The 19,816-nt window shown below is 41.3% G+C and overlaps 1 protein-coding gene across 3 annotated transcripts in view; it reads right to left on the reverse strand.

The window, feature by feature from the left end:
* The window catches only part of HK3 (hexokinase 3), a 57,488-nt gene extending 38,381 nt beyond the window's left edge, over positions 1-19,107 (reverse strand). Inside the window, exons 1-2 of one of the 3 annotated variants that reach the window (XM_075274649.1) lie at positions 19,046-19,107; positions 11,761-11,829 (exon numbers count right to left, since the gene is read on the reverse strand). In XM_075274649.1, coding sequence (XP_075130750.1) covers positions 11,761-11,817 — 57 coding nt within the window. In that variant the 5' untranslated portion in view covers positions 11,818-11,829; positions 19,046-19,107. Of the gene's footprint in view, positions 1-11,760; positions 11,842-19,045 lie in introns of those variants that run through there. The other 2 variants (XM_075274648.1, XM_075274647.1) reach the window with 2 other exon arrangements.
* Between the last annotated feature and the right edge of the window lie 709 nt (positions 19,108-19,816).

A 19,816-nucleotide genomic window follows, 5' to 3' on the forward strand; every position in this document is an offset into this window, starting at 1 on the left:
ATGAAACTGGGGGCAGAGGAAGGGTGTATATGAAACTAGAGGAGAGATGGAGGGGGGCATGTCATTTACGGGTGACTGTAGGAGGATTATACTGTGTGGGAGCACATGAAAAATTAATGAGAATGGGCAGAGTCAACATAAAGTGGGCGGAGCTAAATTTGCTGCGGCGTGTGCACAGCACATTTTGTCCCTCTTTCTACTCTTCAAAAGTTGGGCGGTATGGCCAGGTGACACCGAGCTCCTGCGTGACGTCACTCGATTCGTCCGGCCACAGCGGCGCGCAGTGTCCCGACTCCCGCCTCCTCCACAAGGGGCCCACTGAGGCTCTGTCACCCAAGGGCCCATAAAAACCTCAAGCCAGCCCTGGAATGACACAATGTTTGTAAATAAAAATATATATATATATATATATATATATATATATATATATATATATATGCTCCAGGGGTATTTACCTATTGATGTAAAGCATCAGATAGATCCTACAATAAAAATAATTATTGTGATAAGTAATAAGGAAGGGATCACTGGCTGATCATCGACTTCTCCATCCCCTGCACATGTCCAGTATCCTCGGTATACAATTTATGTATCACAGCTTTGACTCCTGCATCGCTTATAAGTGAATGGCCATTGATGACTATGAAGATCTGAACGGCTTTATATATTTAGAATATTTATTATACTAAGTTATGAATAACTTACGGATAATGTCTTTATCATTCCCCCATTCCGCACTTGGCAGCTCTATACCATTTCCTGCATTCTGTATTATAATCTTCAATTTTACATGTGTAAGCCAACAAATACAATCTGCTAATATTTTTAGCACAGTCGCATCAGTTCTATTTTGCCAACACAGCTAAACTGATGCCTTCCATTATGTAATGTGGCAGTCGGGTTTTAAGAGTTCCCACCGCCTTGTACACAACTTATGAGATTGACCTTTCTTTCTGAGCCTCTGAGCCAGTGAAGCAAATTTATCAGCTCTAAGAAATTTGCATCCGTCCCTTCTCATCAGAAATAAAACATAAGGGAACCTCCACACGAAACCTACTTTATGACTTGAAGGGAAGAGATTGAAACTGAGGAGATGAATAATTATGGTTCAGTAACTTTCACTTAGAGGTCATTTAGCAATAATGTACGTTGCGTTATGACACCTGGCGTCGTCCCTGGTTCATTGCAGATGGGGTATATAGCCGCCTTACATCTAAATAAATACAGTTACAAGTGCCAAGCAAAATGGATGTTAGTTGTTTCTCAGTTGGTAAATCTGTTTACCGTTCAGACAAACTAAAGTATTAAGATGTTCTTATACTCCTTGCTCAGATGTTCATGTGTTATGGCTTCATTTTATATGAACTCATAAAAGGGCACCTATTACAGTATCTACCAAATGGAGTCCTTCTCTAAGAATCTGACCGAAAAAAAAGTGCTCTTAGTGTATATACGAAGTATTCTCCACTAAAAGCACTGGTTCAAATTTACTAATAGCTAGATAGTGTAAACTTAGTCTGAAAATGCACCAGATTTATCACAGTGACTGGTGGTGGATGATAAATCGGGTGTATCTTTAGACATTGAGCATCTTTAGGGAGCCTTCACACGGAGTTTACGCTCCGCTCATTCAGACACGTAAACACGTGTCAGAGTGAGCGCTGTAAAACACAATCCCATAGACTTCAATATGTGCTGGTGTTGCGCGCGCTACACTTTGAAATCAATGGGTTTAAAAGCCTTCCATTGATTTCAATGTGTAGCGCGCGTAAGACCGGCACACATTGAAGTCTATGGGATTGTGTTTTAGAGCGGGCACTTTGACACGTGTTTACGTGTCTGAATGAGCGGAGCGTAAACTCCGTGTGAAGGCTCCCTTAGAGTTAATTTTAGTGCATCTTGGTACATGTAGACCAAGACCCATTTTCCAAGAAGCCACACCCACATGTCTAGCAAGTTCTAAATATTTTAGCTGAAACTAGATTTGAAAAGATGGTCCTAAGATGCACCAAGATGTGCCACCTTTTATAACGGACAGCAGATCATGGAGCAAGTGTGCCACCTATCCAGTTTGACTTTGGGCTACTCCTGAGGGTGTTATCCAAGTCTTCCCTGGTTTTAACCCTATAACCCCTATACAGTTTTCGCTGAAGAGGTCCACCAGGTTGCTACGTTTGTTAGTAGTGTATGGGGTAAATGACCCAAAGGCCAAAGAGATGCCGATGCAGAGCACCAGCAAGCATGCTAAATCGTGGTCAAGTCTGTTCCAAAGGTCAGGGGGCAGGCAGTAGTGAAGCAGAGTCGTGGGAAGCCAAAAGTTCATACAGGAAGATCAGCAAGTCAAGATTAGAATCAGTAGAAAAGTTGAAAAATGGGCCAAGGTCAATACACAGATAATAAGGAACTGAAAGAGAAACACAACCAGGAAACCCTTGCAGGAACTGGAAACCATGAACTTATGTTGCTCAGGAGCTCCTCAGGATTGGCTGGGCAGGACTCACGGCTGTATTTGTTAACTTTAAGTTCTCTGGGATGGAGGGCTCACCTGTGGGTGGGTGGGTGGGTGTGGGTCCATGTGCATTAGAAGCTATAAAAGAGAAGCATTGGCTGCTCAGTAAGAAACCAAGGTAACCAGCGCACAGCACTCTGGGAGTTGTAGTGCGACAGCAATAGCAGACCACTGTCATTACATCTTTATGCCGAAGTCTAATTGCAACCAGTTATAATAGTAGATATGGGCACTACATTTTACCCAACAGCACTGTATGACAGTATATGTAGGCTGCACATCTGCCAAGGAATCAAAAAATAAAGTAATACTACAGGAAAACTACATCGCTAGAGATCTCTGCTCTGCAGATGAGGAAAAAGAGGTTAATAAATAGAGTAATCCAGAGAGAGAAAGAGGAGAAACACAGCATGGTGACTGCAGGGTCAAGACCACCTGAATGTGCAGAAGCCACATACGTCTTAAACCTAGTTACAGCGGAGATGTGAAATTACTGCTCACAAACAGGTCTGCACCATGTGAAGTAATGCCCTGCTATACCCAGATATCACTGTAAGGGTAAGATATACTCAGAGATACGCAGACTGGTGTAGTCCATCCAACTCAGAGAATATGAGCAAGGAGAAGAAAAAAAAAGAGACTGCTAACTGAAGAAACTGACATATGGTGGAAAGTTGTGGTGGACATGAATACTAGCTGTGTTATTTAGAGGATGCTACCTACAAAATCTAGAGCAAAGGTCCCTGATCTACATATCTTAGGAGTCACATGCAGACTTGTAAAATTCATTACTGAAAATTATTCCCAAAATAATTGTTACCCTTGGTTCACATCTGTGATTGGTAATCTGTTCGGGGAGTCCATATGGGGACCCCCCGAATGGACTACCGAACGCATTTGCAAGTGGTGTGCAGTGAAAGCACAAGGACCCCATAGACTATAATGGGGTTCGTGTGCTTGCCACGGGATCTCTGCATGAGTCATGCAGCCAGAAAAGTAGATTGTGAAATACTTTCCTGTCCGCATGTTCTCTGGAGAGATCTCACAGCAAGCATACAGACTCCATTATAGTCTATGGGGATCCATGTGCTTTCACTGCACACCGATTGCAAAAGTGTTCGGTTTTCCGTTTGGGGGAAGTCCCTATGCGGAATCCCCTGAACGGATTACTGACGCAGATGTGAACGAGGCCTTAAACACTTTACTGGAATCCAACTGTACTGTCTGCTGCTGTTGATGTACACTTATATACGGTAGGTATAGTAAGTCAATGGTGTGCAACAATTACTGTAATTGCCAACTATTTGCCCATATAGGAAGCTGATCTAGTCAATAGACTATTAGTTAGGGAACATTTTGTCACAGCAATTGAAGTAACACACATATACAATAGTACTGATTGGTATAAAAAATAATATATACCGTATATAAAACCTATAAAACGCATTAGGAATGAAACCTATTTTGGCATGGGTGAAGAACAAGGTCACCTTTAGACAAGTTGGGCTAGTAAATAGAAGAAATAAAAGTACCTCTTTATAATTTGTATTCCATACTTTGCATCGTTATTCCTGGTCACTAGTGCAATGATTTTTTGGTTAATTAGTGAATTCTGACTACAATAGTCTCTCCTGTTGTCAAGTTCAGTACTCTTCAGTACACATACTCTTCTAAGGCTCTCTTTTGTCACAATTCTCACCAAATTTTGGGGAAAAAAGTGTGAAAAAGAATGCAATAAAACCAATGCAGACATCTTTGTGTTATTCACAGACCCAAATGCATTGGAAAATACAGAATTTCGCTTTTAAACGTGTGATGGCACAACCATGGATATGTGCAAACATGCAAGGATTGTGTTCTATATGCGATGAACATGGACAGCACGCAACTGTTCAAAGTGGACATGTATACAAGCCCTAGGGCTGCTTTCATACATGTTTGTTTTTTTTTTTTGTTTTTTTTGTTCCCAGAAGGGAATCGTTTTTTCTTTCTACAAAAAAATATATATTGTATCCATTTGCATGAATTTAAAAACAATTCTATGTGTATGTGTGTGTGTGTGTGTGTGTGTATGTATATATATATATATATATATATATTTTATATAATTTTTTTCGCTGGATGAAATAATATTGACATATGTGCTTTTTACTATTGAGTTTAAAAAAAAAAACAGGAAAGCAAAATGTATAAGACGTACTTTTGGCATAGATTTTTTTTCTAATGTTAAGCGCATCCATTAATCTAATGTTGCTGCGATGCATTCAAGGCTATTTCAGTTTTTGTTTCAGACGAGGAGTTGGTTCCATTGTATCAGTATAACATAGCGAGTATGAAGTATACTGCTTTACTTACCACAGACACTTAGCCCAACTCCATGCCACCAAATGGGCAATGTTCTATCCGGATTTTTCCCGTACAACCCATTAACTTCTATAGGTTCCTACACGTGACTGTGAATTACATGGTCACATGTGCGGACTGACAGTCCGGGCCACAAAATATGGAACAGGTCCTATTCCTGTTTCATTCTGCAGCCCTACTTTTGTATCATCCGTGCCGTTCATTCATGGCCGCTGGTTAGCACATGGTTGTGTGCAACTGAATTTATAGACTTGTTTCCCAAAGCAACAGTACCATTGATAGATGACTAGATATCTACCCATGACTATTTTATATACCTTCTTATTGTATTCTGTTTATAAGATATTTACTTCTGCTTTTACAGACAACTTTTGGTTAGCTGTTTCCTGCGTTGCAGATAATGTCTATGTCTAGAACTCCTCTAAAGGTATGGAAGATCTTGTGGTTTGAAGTCTTGTAGCCGATGTTATTTAAGGTTATACTACTCCATTATAGATCAATCATGATCTCCGAGGGGTTTGGGCATCTTTTGTGATAGGATACCATTGCATTTCTATGTTACTCATTATACTGTAAAATCAGCTATACTCGCCTAATATATCAGAACAGAACATTGAGTGTTTGGTCTCCTTGTACAAAAAATGGAAATGCAGACCGTAATCTCAATTATTTTACAATATTCTATTACCGATTTTCTTGCTAGATGGAATAGTACAGATATGTTCGCTTTTTCTCTCTGCTTACAACATGGACAAGAAAGCAGAATATTAAAAGCTATGCACTTTACTTCTCTGTACAATCCAATGCATTTTGTCAAGTGTATCCAATTGTATAACCTTTTTGAGTGAAAATTGATATGTTTATGAAATTATATGGTGTGAAAGCAGCCTAAAATATATGTACCTTACAACCAAACTATACCTATGTGTAGCACAATGAGTTTCCACTTGGCGATAACATCAAGTTCCTGGATACACCACATTAAAGAGATTGTGCCACTATAAGTACCAAAAATGCATTGCGCAGTGGTTATGTATACAAGTATGCATTCATATAGAGCATTCAAGGGAACTTTCAGGCCCCAATACTCATGATCACTTGAGGTCCTAATGGTTTAACCCAGTGGTTCTTAACCTTGTGTGAGGTACCGAACCCACCAGTTTCATATGCACATTCACTGAACCCTTCTTTAGTGATAAATCAAATAGGATTTTTTTCCAAATTCAAGACATAGGTATATAATTTTTTACTGATACACAAAATGAACCGTGCATAGGTCCTAGGGTTTGATCGAACCCCGGTTAAGAACCACTGGTTTAACGCTTAGCTCTCAGATATGGATACATTATGGAGCCAACCTTTTTAATGTATTAAATTGGTGACCAAATTGGATAGACCTATTTTGTATTAGCAGAGGGGGTCTTTGGGGACCCTGGTAATTCAATCTGTATAGAACCATATACTTAAAATTGAATGGAACAGGAATTTTTTTTCATTTTCACACGGAGGAAAATGGTAAGGAATTTGGTGTGAAATTTCAGCGCAGTGGGAATGGACCCTAAAGGTCCCCTTTCTGACGATAACATACTGTATGACTACAAGCCTATATGGCAATACACTAAGAACGTACAGTTCCTATGTACATCAGCACAGGCTCTGTCGCGTGCCATATGTACGAACATATGTTCTGCTAAAGGTATAGAGATCCTTTACCAGTTCCTATCAACACCTAGGACACTGAGTATCCAAGTAATACTAACATTTGCATAATTTTACATTATACACATATGATATATTTTAGCCGTGTTTAATGACCAGAGATTTGCCCGGAATAAATCTCAGCTGCTGATGCATGAAATCACCCAAATGGACTGTGAGAAATAATGACGACGTAAAGGTAAAGTGTCAGAATTAATACCAGCCTGAACAAGGATTGGCGTGAAAGCAGCGCTCAGATTGCGGATCTTAATACAAATGATTTTCAGTTGATGAAATTAACAAGCAGAAACATGTCATATTGATTTAGGATTTAGGCCAGTCTAATTAATGAATGGAGCCCTCCTCTGTCCGCACAGCGCCGAGACATACTAAGTTCTTACTGTTTATTGCTAGCAGTCAGGAGATGGCTGCAGGTTCTTTCTTAGTGTTGCCCAGGGGCAGCATATAGGTGACAACTTAATTTATAGTTATTGCCGTGTATTTGTCAGGAAGTTAGTGCACACAAGGAAGGAATTGATTTGAGTCAAACCTTTAATAAAACTTACTTCGTTTTATAGAAATAGTTGACTTCTATAGCCAGCAAAACCTGAGCTGGGCATATACTCGCCCCAAGCTCACATCCATGACTATAGTTACCCAGCTGAATTATTATACACTTGTTAATGATAATCATTGTGGCCATGATAAGAAAACAATAAGCTACAATCAATGAACATTTACAGAATATTTTCACTTGGTCATGTCTTGGTATGCCGATGGCGGACCCACAAAGATATTATTGGGTTTGGTGTAGGCCAGATCAAGATGCTGAGTCTAAGGGTGCATTTAACTCCTAAAGTTGAAAGGATTTTCCAAGAAGGAATCTACATGAATAGAAGCTACATAAAGACAGGATAGAGATTTTTTTTTGTGGTACCAATAGAAGCTGGGTTCAGGTCAAAAGTAAAAAGTCAAATCTCGGGAAAGTAAGAGAAAAACACCTTTGCATACACGGGCACCTAGTTGACTCTGTATGATAAGATACTCAAAGAGTGCTATGCTAAGGCCTCATTCACAGCTGCATTGGTAATCTGATCAGGGGAGTCCGCATGAGGACCCCCCAGAATGGTCTACCGAACGCATTCGCAAGCAGTGTGCACTGAAAGCACACAGACGCCATAGACTATTATGAGGTCCGTGTGCTTTCTGCTCGGTGTTCGCATGAGTCATGTGGACAGGAAAGTAGATTGTGAGCTACTTTTCTGTATGCATGTTCCATGCGTAGACCATGCGGAAAGCACATGTACCCCATTATAGTCTATGCGGTCCGTGTGCTTTCACTGCACACCGCTTGCCAAAGCGTTCGGGCGTTTCCCCAGGTGGACTCCTCCGAATGGATTACCAATGCAGATGTGAACAAGGCCTAAGGCAACAAATTGTAGAAAGCTGCATTTTTCATTTCAGATTAAACTGCTTTTCAACCAAAGCAAAAAGTGGTTTGGAAAGGCATTTAAAAAACCTAAAGGAAGCACTTATACTACTACCTTCTGCAAAACCCACTCTTCGCTTTGGCTCAAAAATAATCTAAATCTGCAACAAAAAAACACTGCCTTTTGTAACACGTGGCCCCAGTCTTAACCTAAATATCTATGACGGAAATAATAGAATAAATCTTTAAGGCCCCATGTAGCGAGTCACAGCCAAAAAACGATATTAACACCATAACTTCTATTATACCTATATGGAAAACACCAACGTTTCCATTGGTATAATTGAAATGCTGCAATTTGCAAAACTATTCGCGTTTATGAAATCCCAGGATTTACACTGCATTTTTTTTTTTTTTTTTTTTGTGGAATGGGATTAGTCAGAATTTCTTTCACTTTGTAGGTACTGTAGAACAAGGTTTTTTACCATGGCGTTAAGAAGTGTGCTTAGCTTTTTCTGTAACCTCACTAGATGGAGCCGCTCATTCTTCATTTGGTTTTGATAGGGCACCCCTTTCTGGAAATTGCACCTAGTAGACATTTATATACACCAGAAAATAAGGTGCAATTCATTAATAAAGCTGGGTCTAAGTATATTTATTATACAAGGGCCAGAATTAATTTAGTCCATAAAATTCTGACCACTGGTTGCAGTCTTTACCTCATAGTTACATGAGGTTAGATGAAGACATCAGTCCATCAAGTCCAACCTATAACCCTACAATCCCTACAGTGTTGATCCAGAGGAAGGTAAAAAAAACAAACAAACATGAGGCTCATGCCAATTGCCCCATTTCAGGGGGAAAAAATTCCTTCCCGACTCCAATCTGGCAGACATTATAAAAACCCTGGATCAACGTGTCCTTAAAATCTAGAATCCATAACCTGTAATATTGTTCTGTTCGAGAAAATACAAACTACAAATCCGATATATGGTCTGATCATTAGGATGGGTGCAGCACAGTATAGTATCATTATGAATTTACTGTATTTCTCAGCATTACCTATTTACTGAGAGAACTCTGTTCTTTGAGTTGTATTTAATGTATTGTTGAGCGCTTGAAACATTTTAACCATGTCAAATACATTTTCAGCCAATAGAAAACTGTTCTGTGTTTTCTAGAGACTCAGAACAACAGCATGAGCACGCTTTATAAGTGGTAAACGCAGATCAAACTGGACATCAAAGGGAAGATTTACTTGCAATCAATGCCTTGTAATATCCATTAAGCTATCATGGGCACTGTACAGCTTAATAATACCGGTGCCCGTATTCAGCCGATGTCACTTGCCAGGAAGCAGCAGGGGATCTGATTCTCTAGTAGTTCCTTGGGATTATTATTCTAATAACAGATAACTAGAGCACACTGCTCAGAAGTTAGACTTTCTCATGTGTTTAAAACATTTTTCTGTTATACGCAGTTTTATATTTAACTCCAAGTATTTGTTAGTTCCTTTCAATCCCACTGTCTGCATCTTTTCATTAAACTATTTGTGATTTTTTATTTTTTTTTCAAGAAAGTTTGCAAAAATCCAAATCTACTCAAACTTGAAAAATATGGTAAGAAGCAGAATACCAAACCATCTAAGATATAATAAAAGAAGATTAAAGGGGCTCTATCATTGGGAAAAGTCATTTTTAGCTAAGCACATACTTGCATAGTCTTTAGAAAGGCACAAATTCCACACATATCTTTTGTATGTAAATCGCCTCGGTGGTTTTTGAATGAGACCGTTTTTATTCATATGCTAATTAGCCTCTTGGTGCAACCTGGAAGTCTCATCGTGCACCCTCTGTGCTATTTTTTCCTATGTATGTGTACAGCACAGGTTGCTGCTGCTGCTGATGACTTCCTGCTGAAAGAATAGAAGAGAGGAGAGCTGCTGGGAACTTCCTGTGCTGGCTGGAAGCTAATTAGCATATGAATAAAAACTGTCTCATTCAAAAGCCAGAGGCAATTTACATACAAAAGGTACGTGTGAAATGGCATTTCTAAAGGAATGCATGCATGTGCTTAGTTAAGAATGACTTCTCCCAATGATAAAGCCCCTTTAAAGGGGTTGTCTTGGATATATTGAAATCCCTACACTGCAAATGCGGGACGGTTGGGAGCTAAGCGCTGATAGTTCCTGAGCGTTCAAATGTCTTCTCCAGCATCTGCTGTGAAGCTAGATGGATGTCTTCGGAATTTGGGGCTCAAGTTAACACTACAGAAGCTGGAATAAGATATTAACGCTCCAGAAACTGAAGTTTAATCACAACCCACATTAAACTCACACGGCAGATCAAAACCGGGAGGGGGGGGGGGTGACTAGGAACGTGATTGAATGGGTGCAAGCAAAAAATCAGTCCAAGTGGTAATGTCAGAGCCAAAGTCAGAAGACAAGAGGAATTCCAGTAACAAGCCAAAAATCAGTTTTAGCAGGCACCTGGATGAGCAGGAACAGGGTTTAAATATCCTCCTTAGCTGTTGATTGGATTAACATAGGAGAGCCCTGAAAACTGAAGAAGCTTCACAGCATGACATGGTTACCTTAAAGCAACAGCTAAACTGTAATTCTTGACAGTATATAATTGTGTACATATCTCAGCTGAAGTCTGTATACTTATAAGAAAATCCACTAACAGAGATCTTGAAAATAACAAGGATCTAGACCACAATGAGGCACATTCATCATATCATATCAGGCAGTTAAGGTCCCACACCTTCCCACCTGGCCTCAACCAGTTGCCACCCACACCATGCCCACTCATTGAGAAAATGATATGACAAAAAAGGCTAAAATGGAACAATTTTGGTACCAATACGGTGCACAATCAAATTATACCTTTTTATATGCATTTCTTGCTTAATAAATGTGCCACATTATTCTTTATAACAATGTGTACAACCGTTTTTTGGTTTCTATAAGTCAGTCTGGAGGAATCAGCCAGAGGCGTAATGCAAAATCTATAATGTGGCCCATATGTACTCTGCTCCCTTTAGAATATCACTTATGTGGCAGAGCGACCTTTGGGGCTTCCTTATGGTCCAGGGCCTGGTAGGGATTGCTACCACTGTACTGCCTATAGCTATGCCCTTGGGATGAGCTGATCTACGGGCGAACCTGTATTAAGGTAAATGTTTTGTTTTATTTAAATTAGAAAATCCTTTAGGCTAAACCCCCACATTATGGGTACACTAGGGGCGATCCGCCACAGCAGACCAACCCACTGCAAAAAAACTGCCAATTCCTGGATGGCTGGCCTTAGTTAAAAACCGCAGGTGAACACAAAGCAATAACTGACATGTTGCGTTTTCAAAACATGGAGCACAAGTCACTTCGTACTTTGGGTTTGTTGCTGTAGTGTGTGGATGAGCTTTCCTTATATCCCATATATTCACTATACTGCTACATCGCAGCTGGCAATTTCACAGCATCTTAACCTCTGCAAGTATGCAGCATGTGTTTCCAGCCTTAAACTTTCTTTACATAAAGCATTAAATCCCTTTGAGTGTCAATTTCCTGAAATACTGACGGCTTACTGAGGTCATACAGGTTTCTTTATTATCTTCAAAAAGAGAAGTGCTGCTGTAGCATTGTGGTATATTGTATGTCATGTCCCTATACTAGCTATATGCACTATGATAATAACATAAAGAGCCAATATATGGAATTAAAGGCGGTGAGTATAAATCACCAGCTGGAAAATGTTCTTACCTCTTCATAGACGGCATGCTGGGCATTCTCCATAGATCTTGCTCCTGGGTTTTCCATATCTTGAAGTTTCTAGCTGAAAAGTGCAGTATAAAGTTAGCAGGAAAGAGTCAGAGGCGAAAACAGGATATACAGAGAAATATTGGCAATGGCACAAATTATGCAAACAAGAAGTGTCAGCAATAGATTGATAAATAGTGACCACATGCTCTGCAATTCCTAGAGAAGTTATCGTAAGTCGCACAATCACAAGGCTCGGCTGCAGCTTCTTAAGAGGAAGTGATAATAAAAGTACTGACATATGAAATGGAGTAATAACGTGAGTTTGCATTATCAAAAACGAGCAGCCACCTACTGGACAGATAAATATCCATGTCTTCACTTGGATCTAACTAAATTGTATGATAGATGGTCTGAGATGAGAACAATCCTGGATTGACACTTATTTTTCTATCAGGAATAGGATTTGAAAAGACCTCTACATAGCCACGGTAGGATACATGAAGGGTCATGCAAAAAGTAATTTTCTGATGACAAGTTATTTCACAAAGGAAGGCCTGTAAAGGAGACTTCAGAAATATCTCAGCTTCTTCCCTAGTAGTATGCCAAGTTGTAGTTAATAGCAACTCATTCAGAGATAAAGATGGCAGAACACACAGGGAACACAAAGGAAGTTATATATGTAATTGGGTGTGAAAATCCTCCTGTAATAGGAAAAGCAAAATGGGAACTTAAGATTAGAATACATTTCAGTCTTTTCTGGTATCATGACTAGGGTTGAGCGATCGTGTTCGGAAAAGATCGGATTCCGATCGGCGATCGAGAAAATTTCACGATCGCCATCGGAATTCCAAACACGATCTTTTTATGTGGCATTGGGATCGAGATCAGTGATTTTTTCCCACAATGCATTGCTTAGCCTTCACACTGAGTATACGATGTATATTCAGTGTGAAGGCTCCGCTGCAGTTCCATAGGAATGAATGGAAGCAGCCGACACACAGCCTTAACCCCCTGCGCGCCGGCTGCCTCCATTCATTCAAATGGAAGGCTAAACTAAATCTCTAGCAGCTACTTACCTCTAGAGATGGCTGCTCCAGTGCCCTCCTTCTTCTTGCCTCACTGCCCCGCCTCCCAGGTTAGTGTTTAAAGTGCTAGGTAGGCGGGGCTTGTGGCTTGACGTCTCCCCTCCCAGTACCCGCTCACACTCTCCTAACCTGGCAGGGAGGGGGCAGCGAAGGAAGAAAAGCGGCATGAAGCAGCAGCGAGGCGAAGAATGAAGGCACGGGGCACAGGACCAGGCATCTCTGGAGGTAAGTGGACACCAGGGGGTAGGATTGCTTTTAAAATCCGACCTCCGATTAATAAAAAAATCCCATTGACGCTGGGTTCACACCTGCGTCTGGGGTCTCCGTACTATGGTTTCCGTCTTCTGCATGGCAGAAGACGGAAACCATAGATCGGGTCCGGCCGTGCGCGGCAGTGAGCGTTTTAGGCTCTCCGCCGCGAAACCGGATTTTTTTATCCGGACACAGAGTAGTGCATGTCCGACTCTGTGTCCGGATTATAAAACTCGGTTTCGCGGCGGAGAGCGCAAAACGCTCACTGCCGCGCACGGCCGGACAGCTTTCTCACCCATTCAAATGAATGGGTGAGAAAGTCTCCTGCAGGCTTCCGTCTCCTGCATCTGTTTTATGCAGGAAACGGAAACCTGCAATAAGGACCGACGACGCAGATGTGAACGAGCCCTGACTTGCATTGGGATCGGAATTGGGATCGAGATCGGGTTCGAATGAAAAATGATCGGAAATCAGATTTTAAAATCGATCCTGAAAAGTCAAGATCAGCTCAACCCTAATCATGACATCTTAAATTGAGACACAACTTACTGGAATTTGAGGGGCCGGAGTGGACAATCTTCTGCCAGTGGACTTTTAGGCTAATACTATGTCCAAATGGTCTTCTGAAACTCTGACCATTACTGGATATCACTTGGAGGATGTTATTAGATAGTTATAGATATTTAGAATACATTTCTGCCACCTTCGAATGTTCTTATTGCATCTTATCTGTATACTTTCATGATTGTAATTGTGGCCAGGAATCATTTGGTTCCTGAATGAGGTGGAAATTTCCTTCATAAGACCGTATTGATAAGCATTTGGATATTATTTTGAAACTAGCTATTGGTCAACCTAAGAGTGCAATACAAAACCAATACCGTAGCTCCTTTATAGTCTACTGTCCCAAATCATAATACAAATAGTGATGCCCATTAAAACATAACTTTTAGTCCATAAATAGTATAAAACACAATGACCCAATAACTTAAAATATACGCGGTATAACGTGTCAAGAAAACTGAAGGTGTGGCAAATGCACAAATCACACACCAGATAAAAGTTAAAAAAAAAAAAAAAAAAAAAAATAAATGCAGCGGTCTTACAAGTCAAGTATGCTGAAATAGTACTGTACTTCCCCAGTGTAGCGGAAGGTTGTACTCATTTGTCAATACAGTTTGTGTTGGAATTGTTTAGGGTGTAGGGTCCAAGGTTATGGAATAATTTCCTGCAGGAGATGTGTAGGCCCTAGCAGACATCCCCAAAGGTGCAGTCACTCAGGGACCTTGTACCCACCCTAGATGTTCCTAAGTGTCTTTTGTCTTTAAGGTCTAACCGAAATCTGCAACCATATGAAACTAACAACCCGACTTATACCTGGCCCTGTATAAGATGCAAACCCTACCTAGTCTCAAGGTCCCTAAAAAAACACTAACTCCTATTGTTGTCCCATCCTGACATGACATGTTTCACTCTCAATCCTGGTGCGTCTCAGGATTGGGGTAAGTCCTACACAGGCTGCATTGACACATGAGTACAGTCTTCCAGTGTACTGAGGAAGTAGCATATCAGCATACTTGACTGGTAAGACCATTGTCGGTCAAGTATGTGGCAGGAAGGGGTTACTCTGCCGAATTATCCTGTTAAAGGTACTTATGCTCCTTGCACAGACCTAGTAGGGAGTTTTAGGTCAATGCTCCCTGGAAAAAGTGAGCAAAATAGCCCTTTGCTCCATAAAGAAACTGTCTCTTTAATGTCACTTATTGATAGCTACCAAGATTTGGGATATCAATCAAAGCAGAGCCACCCATATGCAGACAGTAGTACTTTTCTTTAAATTCAGTCCCTGAGCTGAAGTCCTGTGGATCAGGGCTACATATGAAGCTGTGTTTGTTGACAAGCGCATGTTGATCTCTATTTGACCAGATACACAGTACATCCCGTATAGACATGCATGGCTAAATAATCTCGCCATGAGTCTGCAGCTACAGCCCTTGAGGTCTCAGCATCGAGACTGGATTTGACAGGACATAGTTACAAAATACCAGCAGTTTTACTCAGTTGAATGGATATTATCTGATAAAATTGTAAGGCCCCCTTTAAGCTCCCATAGAAGCAGAGAAGACTCATTAAGGTTCTGCATATCTCGGTGACATGAGCAGATTATACTATAATTATCTCCATTTGGATGCACAGAACTCACAACCAGTATTCTGCAACATTTTCATTATTCTTTCCTCTCTGCGTTTTAGTTCACCTTCTGCACCATGTAGAATATTTTGTAAAGTCTAAAAATATCCTTTCACCGCACACTAGATAAAGCTGATCTTCTAAAATTTGTGGTATATACTGTATCTTCTAAAACTGTATAGATCTTCTAAAACTGCCACATACATATCTGTATAGGTCTCTTCTATTACTACTAGAGATGAGCGAGTACTGTTCGGATCAGCCAAAATGAAATGGATGCACCTGGTACTTCCGCTTTGACGGCGGCCGGCCGCTTAACCCCCCGCGTCCCGGCTACGTCTATTCATTTCTATGCGAGCGTGCTGTTCGGATCGGCTGATCCGAACAGTACTCGCTCATCTCTAATTACTACCCATCTATAATAGCCAGAGTCATACAAAATGTATATGTTTTCCCATAGCCTAAAATGGCTTGTGAAATCGCTATATTAATCTCTACGGAATTGTAAAAAGCTATGAATGAATTCTTTGAGTAAAGCTACTTATGTGTTTGGCGTAGTCGCTACTGGGCTTGGGATCATGGGAGGCCCAAAGGTCCCTCTACCTCATAAAATATACCAGTATTCTCAATGGCACAAGAGTAGGGTAGGGGCCCCATTACATTGCATTAGTGCCCAGGAGCTTCGCCTCTGTGTGCTGTATACCTCCTTAGTAGATGTGTGCTAAGTAGAGATGAGCGAACACTAAAATGTTCGAGGTTCGAAATTCGATTCGAACAGCCGCTCACTGTTCGAGTGTTCGAATGGGTTTCGAACCCCATTATAGTCTATGGGGAACATAAACTCGTTAAGGGGGAAACCCAAATTCGTGTCTGGAGGGTCACCAAGTCCACTATGACACCCCAGGAAATGATACCAACACCCTGGAATGACACTGGGACAGCAGGGGAAGCATGTCTGGGGGCATAAAAGTCACTTTATTTCATGGAAATCCCTGTCAGTTTGCGATTTTCGCAAGCTAACTTTTCCCCATAGAAATGCATTGGCCAGTGCTGATTGGCCAGAGTACGGAACTCGACCAATCAGCGCTGGCTCTGCTGGAGGAGGCGGAGTCTAAGATAGCTCCACACCAGTCTCCATTCAGGTCCGACCTTAGACTCCGCCTCCTCCGGCAGAGCCAGCGCTGATTGGCCGAAGGCTGGCCAATGCATTCCTATGCGAATGCAGACTTAGCAGTGCTGAGTCAGTTTTGCTCAACTACACATCTGATGCACACTCGGCACTGCTACATCAGATGTAGCAATCTGATGTAGCAGAGCCGAGGGTGCACTAGAACCCCTGTGCAAACTCAGTTCACGCTAATAGAATGCATTGGCCAGCGCTGATTGGCCAATGCATTCTATTAGCCCGATGAAGTAGAGCTGAATGTGTGTGCTAAGCACACACATTCAGCACTGCTTCATCAAGCCAATACAATGCATTAGCCAGTGCTGATTGGCCAGAGTACGGAATTCGGCCAATCAGCGCTGGCCAATGCATTCTATTAGCCCGATGAAGTAGAGCTGAATGTGTGTGCTAAGCACACACATTCAGCACTGCTTCATCAAGCCAATACAATGCATTAGCCAGTGCTGATTGGCCAGAGTACGGAATTCGGCCAATCAGCGCTGGCTCTGCTGGAGGAGGCGGAGTCTAAGGTCGGACCTGAATGGAGACTGGTGTGGAGCGATCTTAGACTCCGCCTCCTCCAGCAGAGCCAGCGCTGATTGGCCGAATTCCGTACTCTGGCCAATCAGCACTGGCTAATGCATTGTATTGGCGTGATGAAGCAGTGCTGAATGTGTGTGCTTAGCACACACATTCAGCTCTACTTCATCGGGCTAATAGAATGCATTGGCCAATCAGCGCTGGCCAATGCATTCTATTAGCGTGAACTGAGTTTGCACAGGGGTTCTAGTGCACCCTCGGCTCTGCTACATCAGATTGCTACATCTGATGTAGCAGTGCCGAGTGTGCATCAGATGTGTAGTTGAGCAAAACTGACTCAGCACTGCTAAGTCTCTGCATTCGCATAGGAATGCATTGGCCAGCCTTCGGCCAATCAGCGCTGGCTCTGCCGGAGGAGGCGGAGTCTAAGGTCGGACCTGAATGGAGACTGGTGTGGAGCGATCTTAGACTCCGCCTCCTCCAGCAGAGCCAGCGCTGATTGGTCGAGTTCCGTACTCTGGCCAATCAGCGCTGGCCAATGCATTCTATTAGCCCGATGAAGTAGAGTTGAATGTGTGTGCTTAGCACACACATTCAGCTCTACTTCATCAGGCTAATAGAATACATTGGCCAATCAGCGCTGGCCAATGCATTCTATTAGCTTGATGAAGCAGAGTGTGCACAAGGGTTCAAGCGCACCCTCGGCTCTGATGTAGCAGAGCTGAGGGTGCACAAGGGTTCAAGTGCACCCTCGGCTCTCCTACATCAGAGCCGAGGGTGCGCTTGAACCCTTGTGCACACTCTGCTTCATCAAGCTAATAGAATGCATTGGCCAGCACTGATTGGCCAGAGTACGGAATTCGGCCAATCAGCGCTGGCCAATGCATCCCTATGGGAAAAAGTTTATCTCACAAAAATCACAATTACACACCCGATAGAGCCCCAAAAAGTTATTTTTAATAACATTCCCCCCTAAATAAAGGTTATCCCTAGCTATCCCTGCCTGTACAGCTATCCCTGTCTCATAGTCACAAAGTTCACATTCTCATATGACCCGGATTTGAAATCCACTATTCGTCTAAAATGGAGGTCACCTGATTTCGGCAGCCAATGACTTTTTCCAATTTTTTTCAATGCCCCCAGTGTCGTAGTTCCTGTCCCACCTCCCCTGCGCTGTTATTGGTGCAAAAAAGGCGCCAGGGAAGGTGGGAGGGGAATCGAATTTTGGCGCACTTTACCACGTGGTGTTCGATTCGATTCGAACATGGCGAACACCCTGATATCCGATCGAACATGTGTTCGATAGAACACTGTTCGCTCATCTCTAGTGCTAAGGTTAGGTTCACATTGTAGTCAATGATTGCCTTTGCCTGGACATTCCCCTGAATATATGCCCAGATGTACACATGTGTATAGCTATGATAACCGTATTACAAAAAGACATTTTAATGACATATTTCTGACTATTGAAGTTTCTATGCAGTACATTAGGATAGTTTTCTCCTAATATACAGCAAACATACACCACATACGTGGTATCCACAGATACTGAAGAATAATGAATAGAAAGACTGACATGTATATAGGTAATTTATTTGATATACATCTACAATATCCTTTGCACTATATTAATATGAATTTTACACTGATAACTATCAATTATTGCTATATACGTTATACACTTGCAATGAATACACCAGCATATGGCTTGACAAAGGCTCACCAGAGCTGAAATGTTGCAACTTGGAATAAGTATCACCTGACTTGTGTCTGAAGTTTTTGGAGTACTGCCTTTTCCTTTGGATATTTAACTGAGTCTTTATTTTGGATCAGGAGCTCTAGGCTATGAACCTAAACTAAGTCGGTGCGGCTGGGGACTTTCTTTCACTAGATAGATAGATAGATAGATAGATAGATAGATAGATAGATAGATAGATCTGAACAGCTGTTAAGGATATGATACATACTATAAATGCTATACATATTCAATAAACAATAGTATAAAATATCAGCTAAGATGCAGAGCAAAGTTAAACATATGCAATACTGATACTTACCTACAATGAAGTGTGATGTGATTTGTACTAGCAGGATCAGTTTCGTTCAGCATGTACTTTTTCTTTCATACACACCCTCTACACAATGCCATCCTCTTCTCTCAATATATTACCCCTCCCTCAGCAGCATAATGAGCCACTCCTGGCCCTGGCACCAACATGCGGAACAAACCCAAGTCTCCTGGCAGTGTATACACATGCTAATACGTGCTGCACAGTAACATATCTAGATTTAGGGTACGTGTAATAATACACCTACATGATTCACTGTATGATACATACTGCGTTTACTTACATACAGCACAATACAATGGTTGTATATTATTGATATACGGTTTTAATAACTTGCTTACATCATAAAATATATAAAACAATTGAAAAAGTAAAAGAAAACAGACATGAAACATGAACAACCTGAATCAGATCACCGCGTCTGTTAAGTAAGAAGACAAAGGGAACAATCTTATTCTCTTTCGCACATACCTTTATTCTATACCACACCTGTTGTTATATACTGCCATGTCACAAATCTGACCCTAAAGCTTTATATAGAAAGGCTTCCTATAGACTTAGCATACACTTAGTGAGTAGACACTTTGTCTAACTATTGTAAGGGACGGCAAGATAGGATTATTTCTGTGGCCAAAACTGGTTATTCTGTGATTAGAATGTAGATGATTGTCATGATAATATCAAGATTATAGACGTCAGACATGATAAGACAATGAACATATAAAGCAGCCCCAGACAGTCTGAGATTTGCAAAG

The sequence above is a fragment of the Leptodactylus fuscus genome, chromosome 5, assembly GCF_031893055.1.
Source record: "Leptodactylus fuscus isolate aLepFus1 chromosome 5, aLepFus1.hap2, whole genome shotgun sequence".
Taxonomy (NCBI): Eukaryota; Metazoa; Chordata; class Amphibia; order Anura; family Leptodactylidae; genus Leptodactylus; species Leptodactylus fuscus.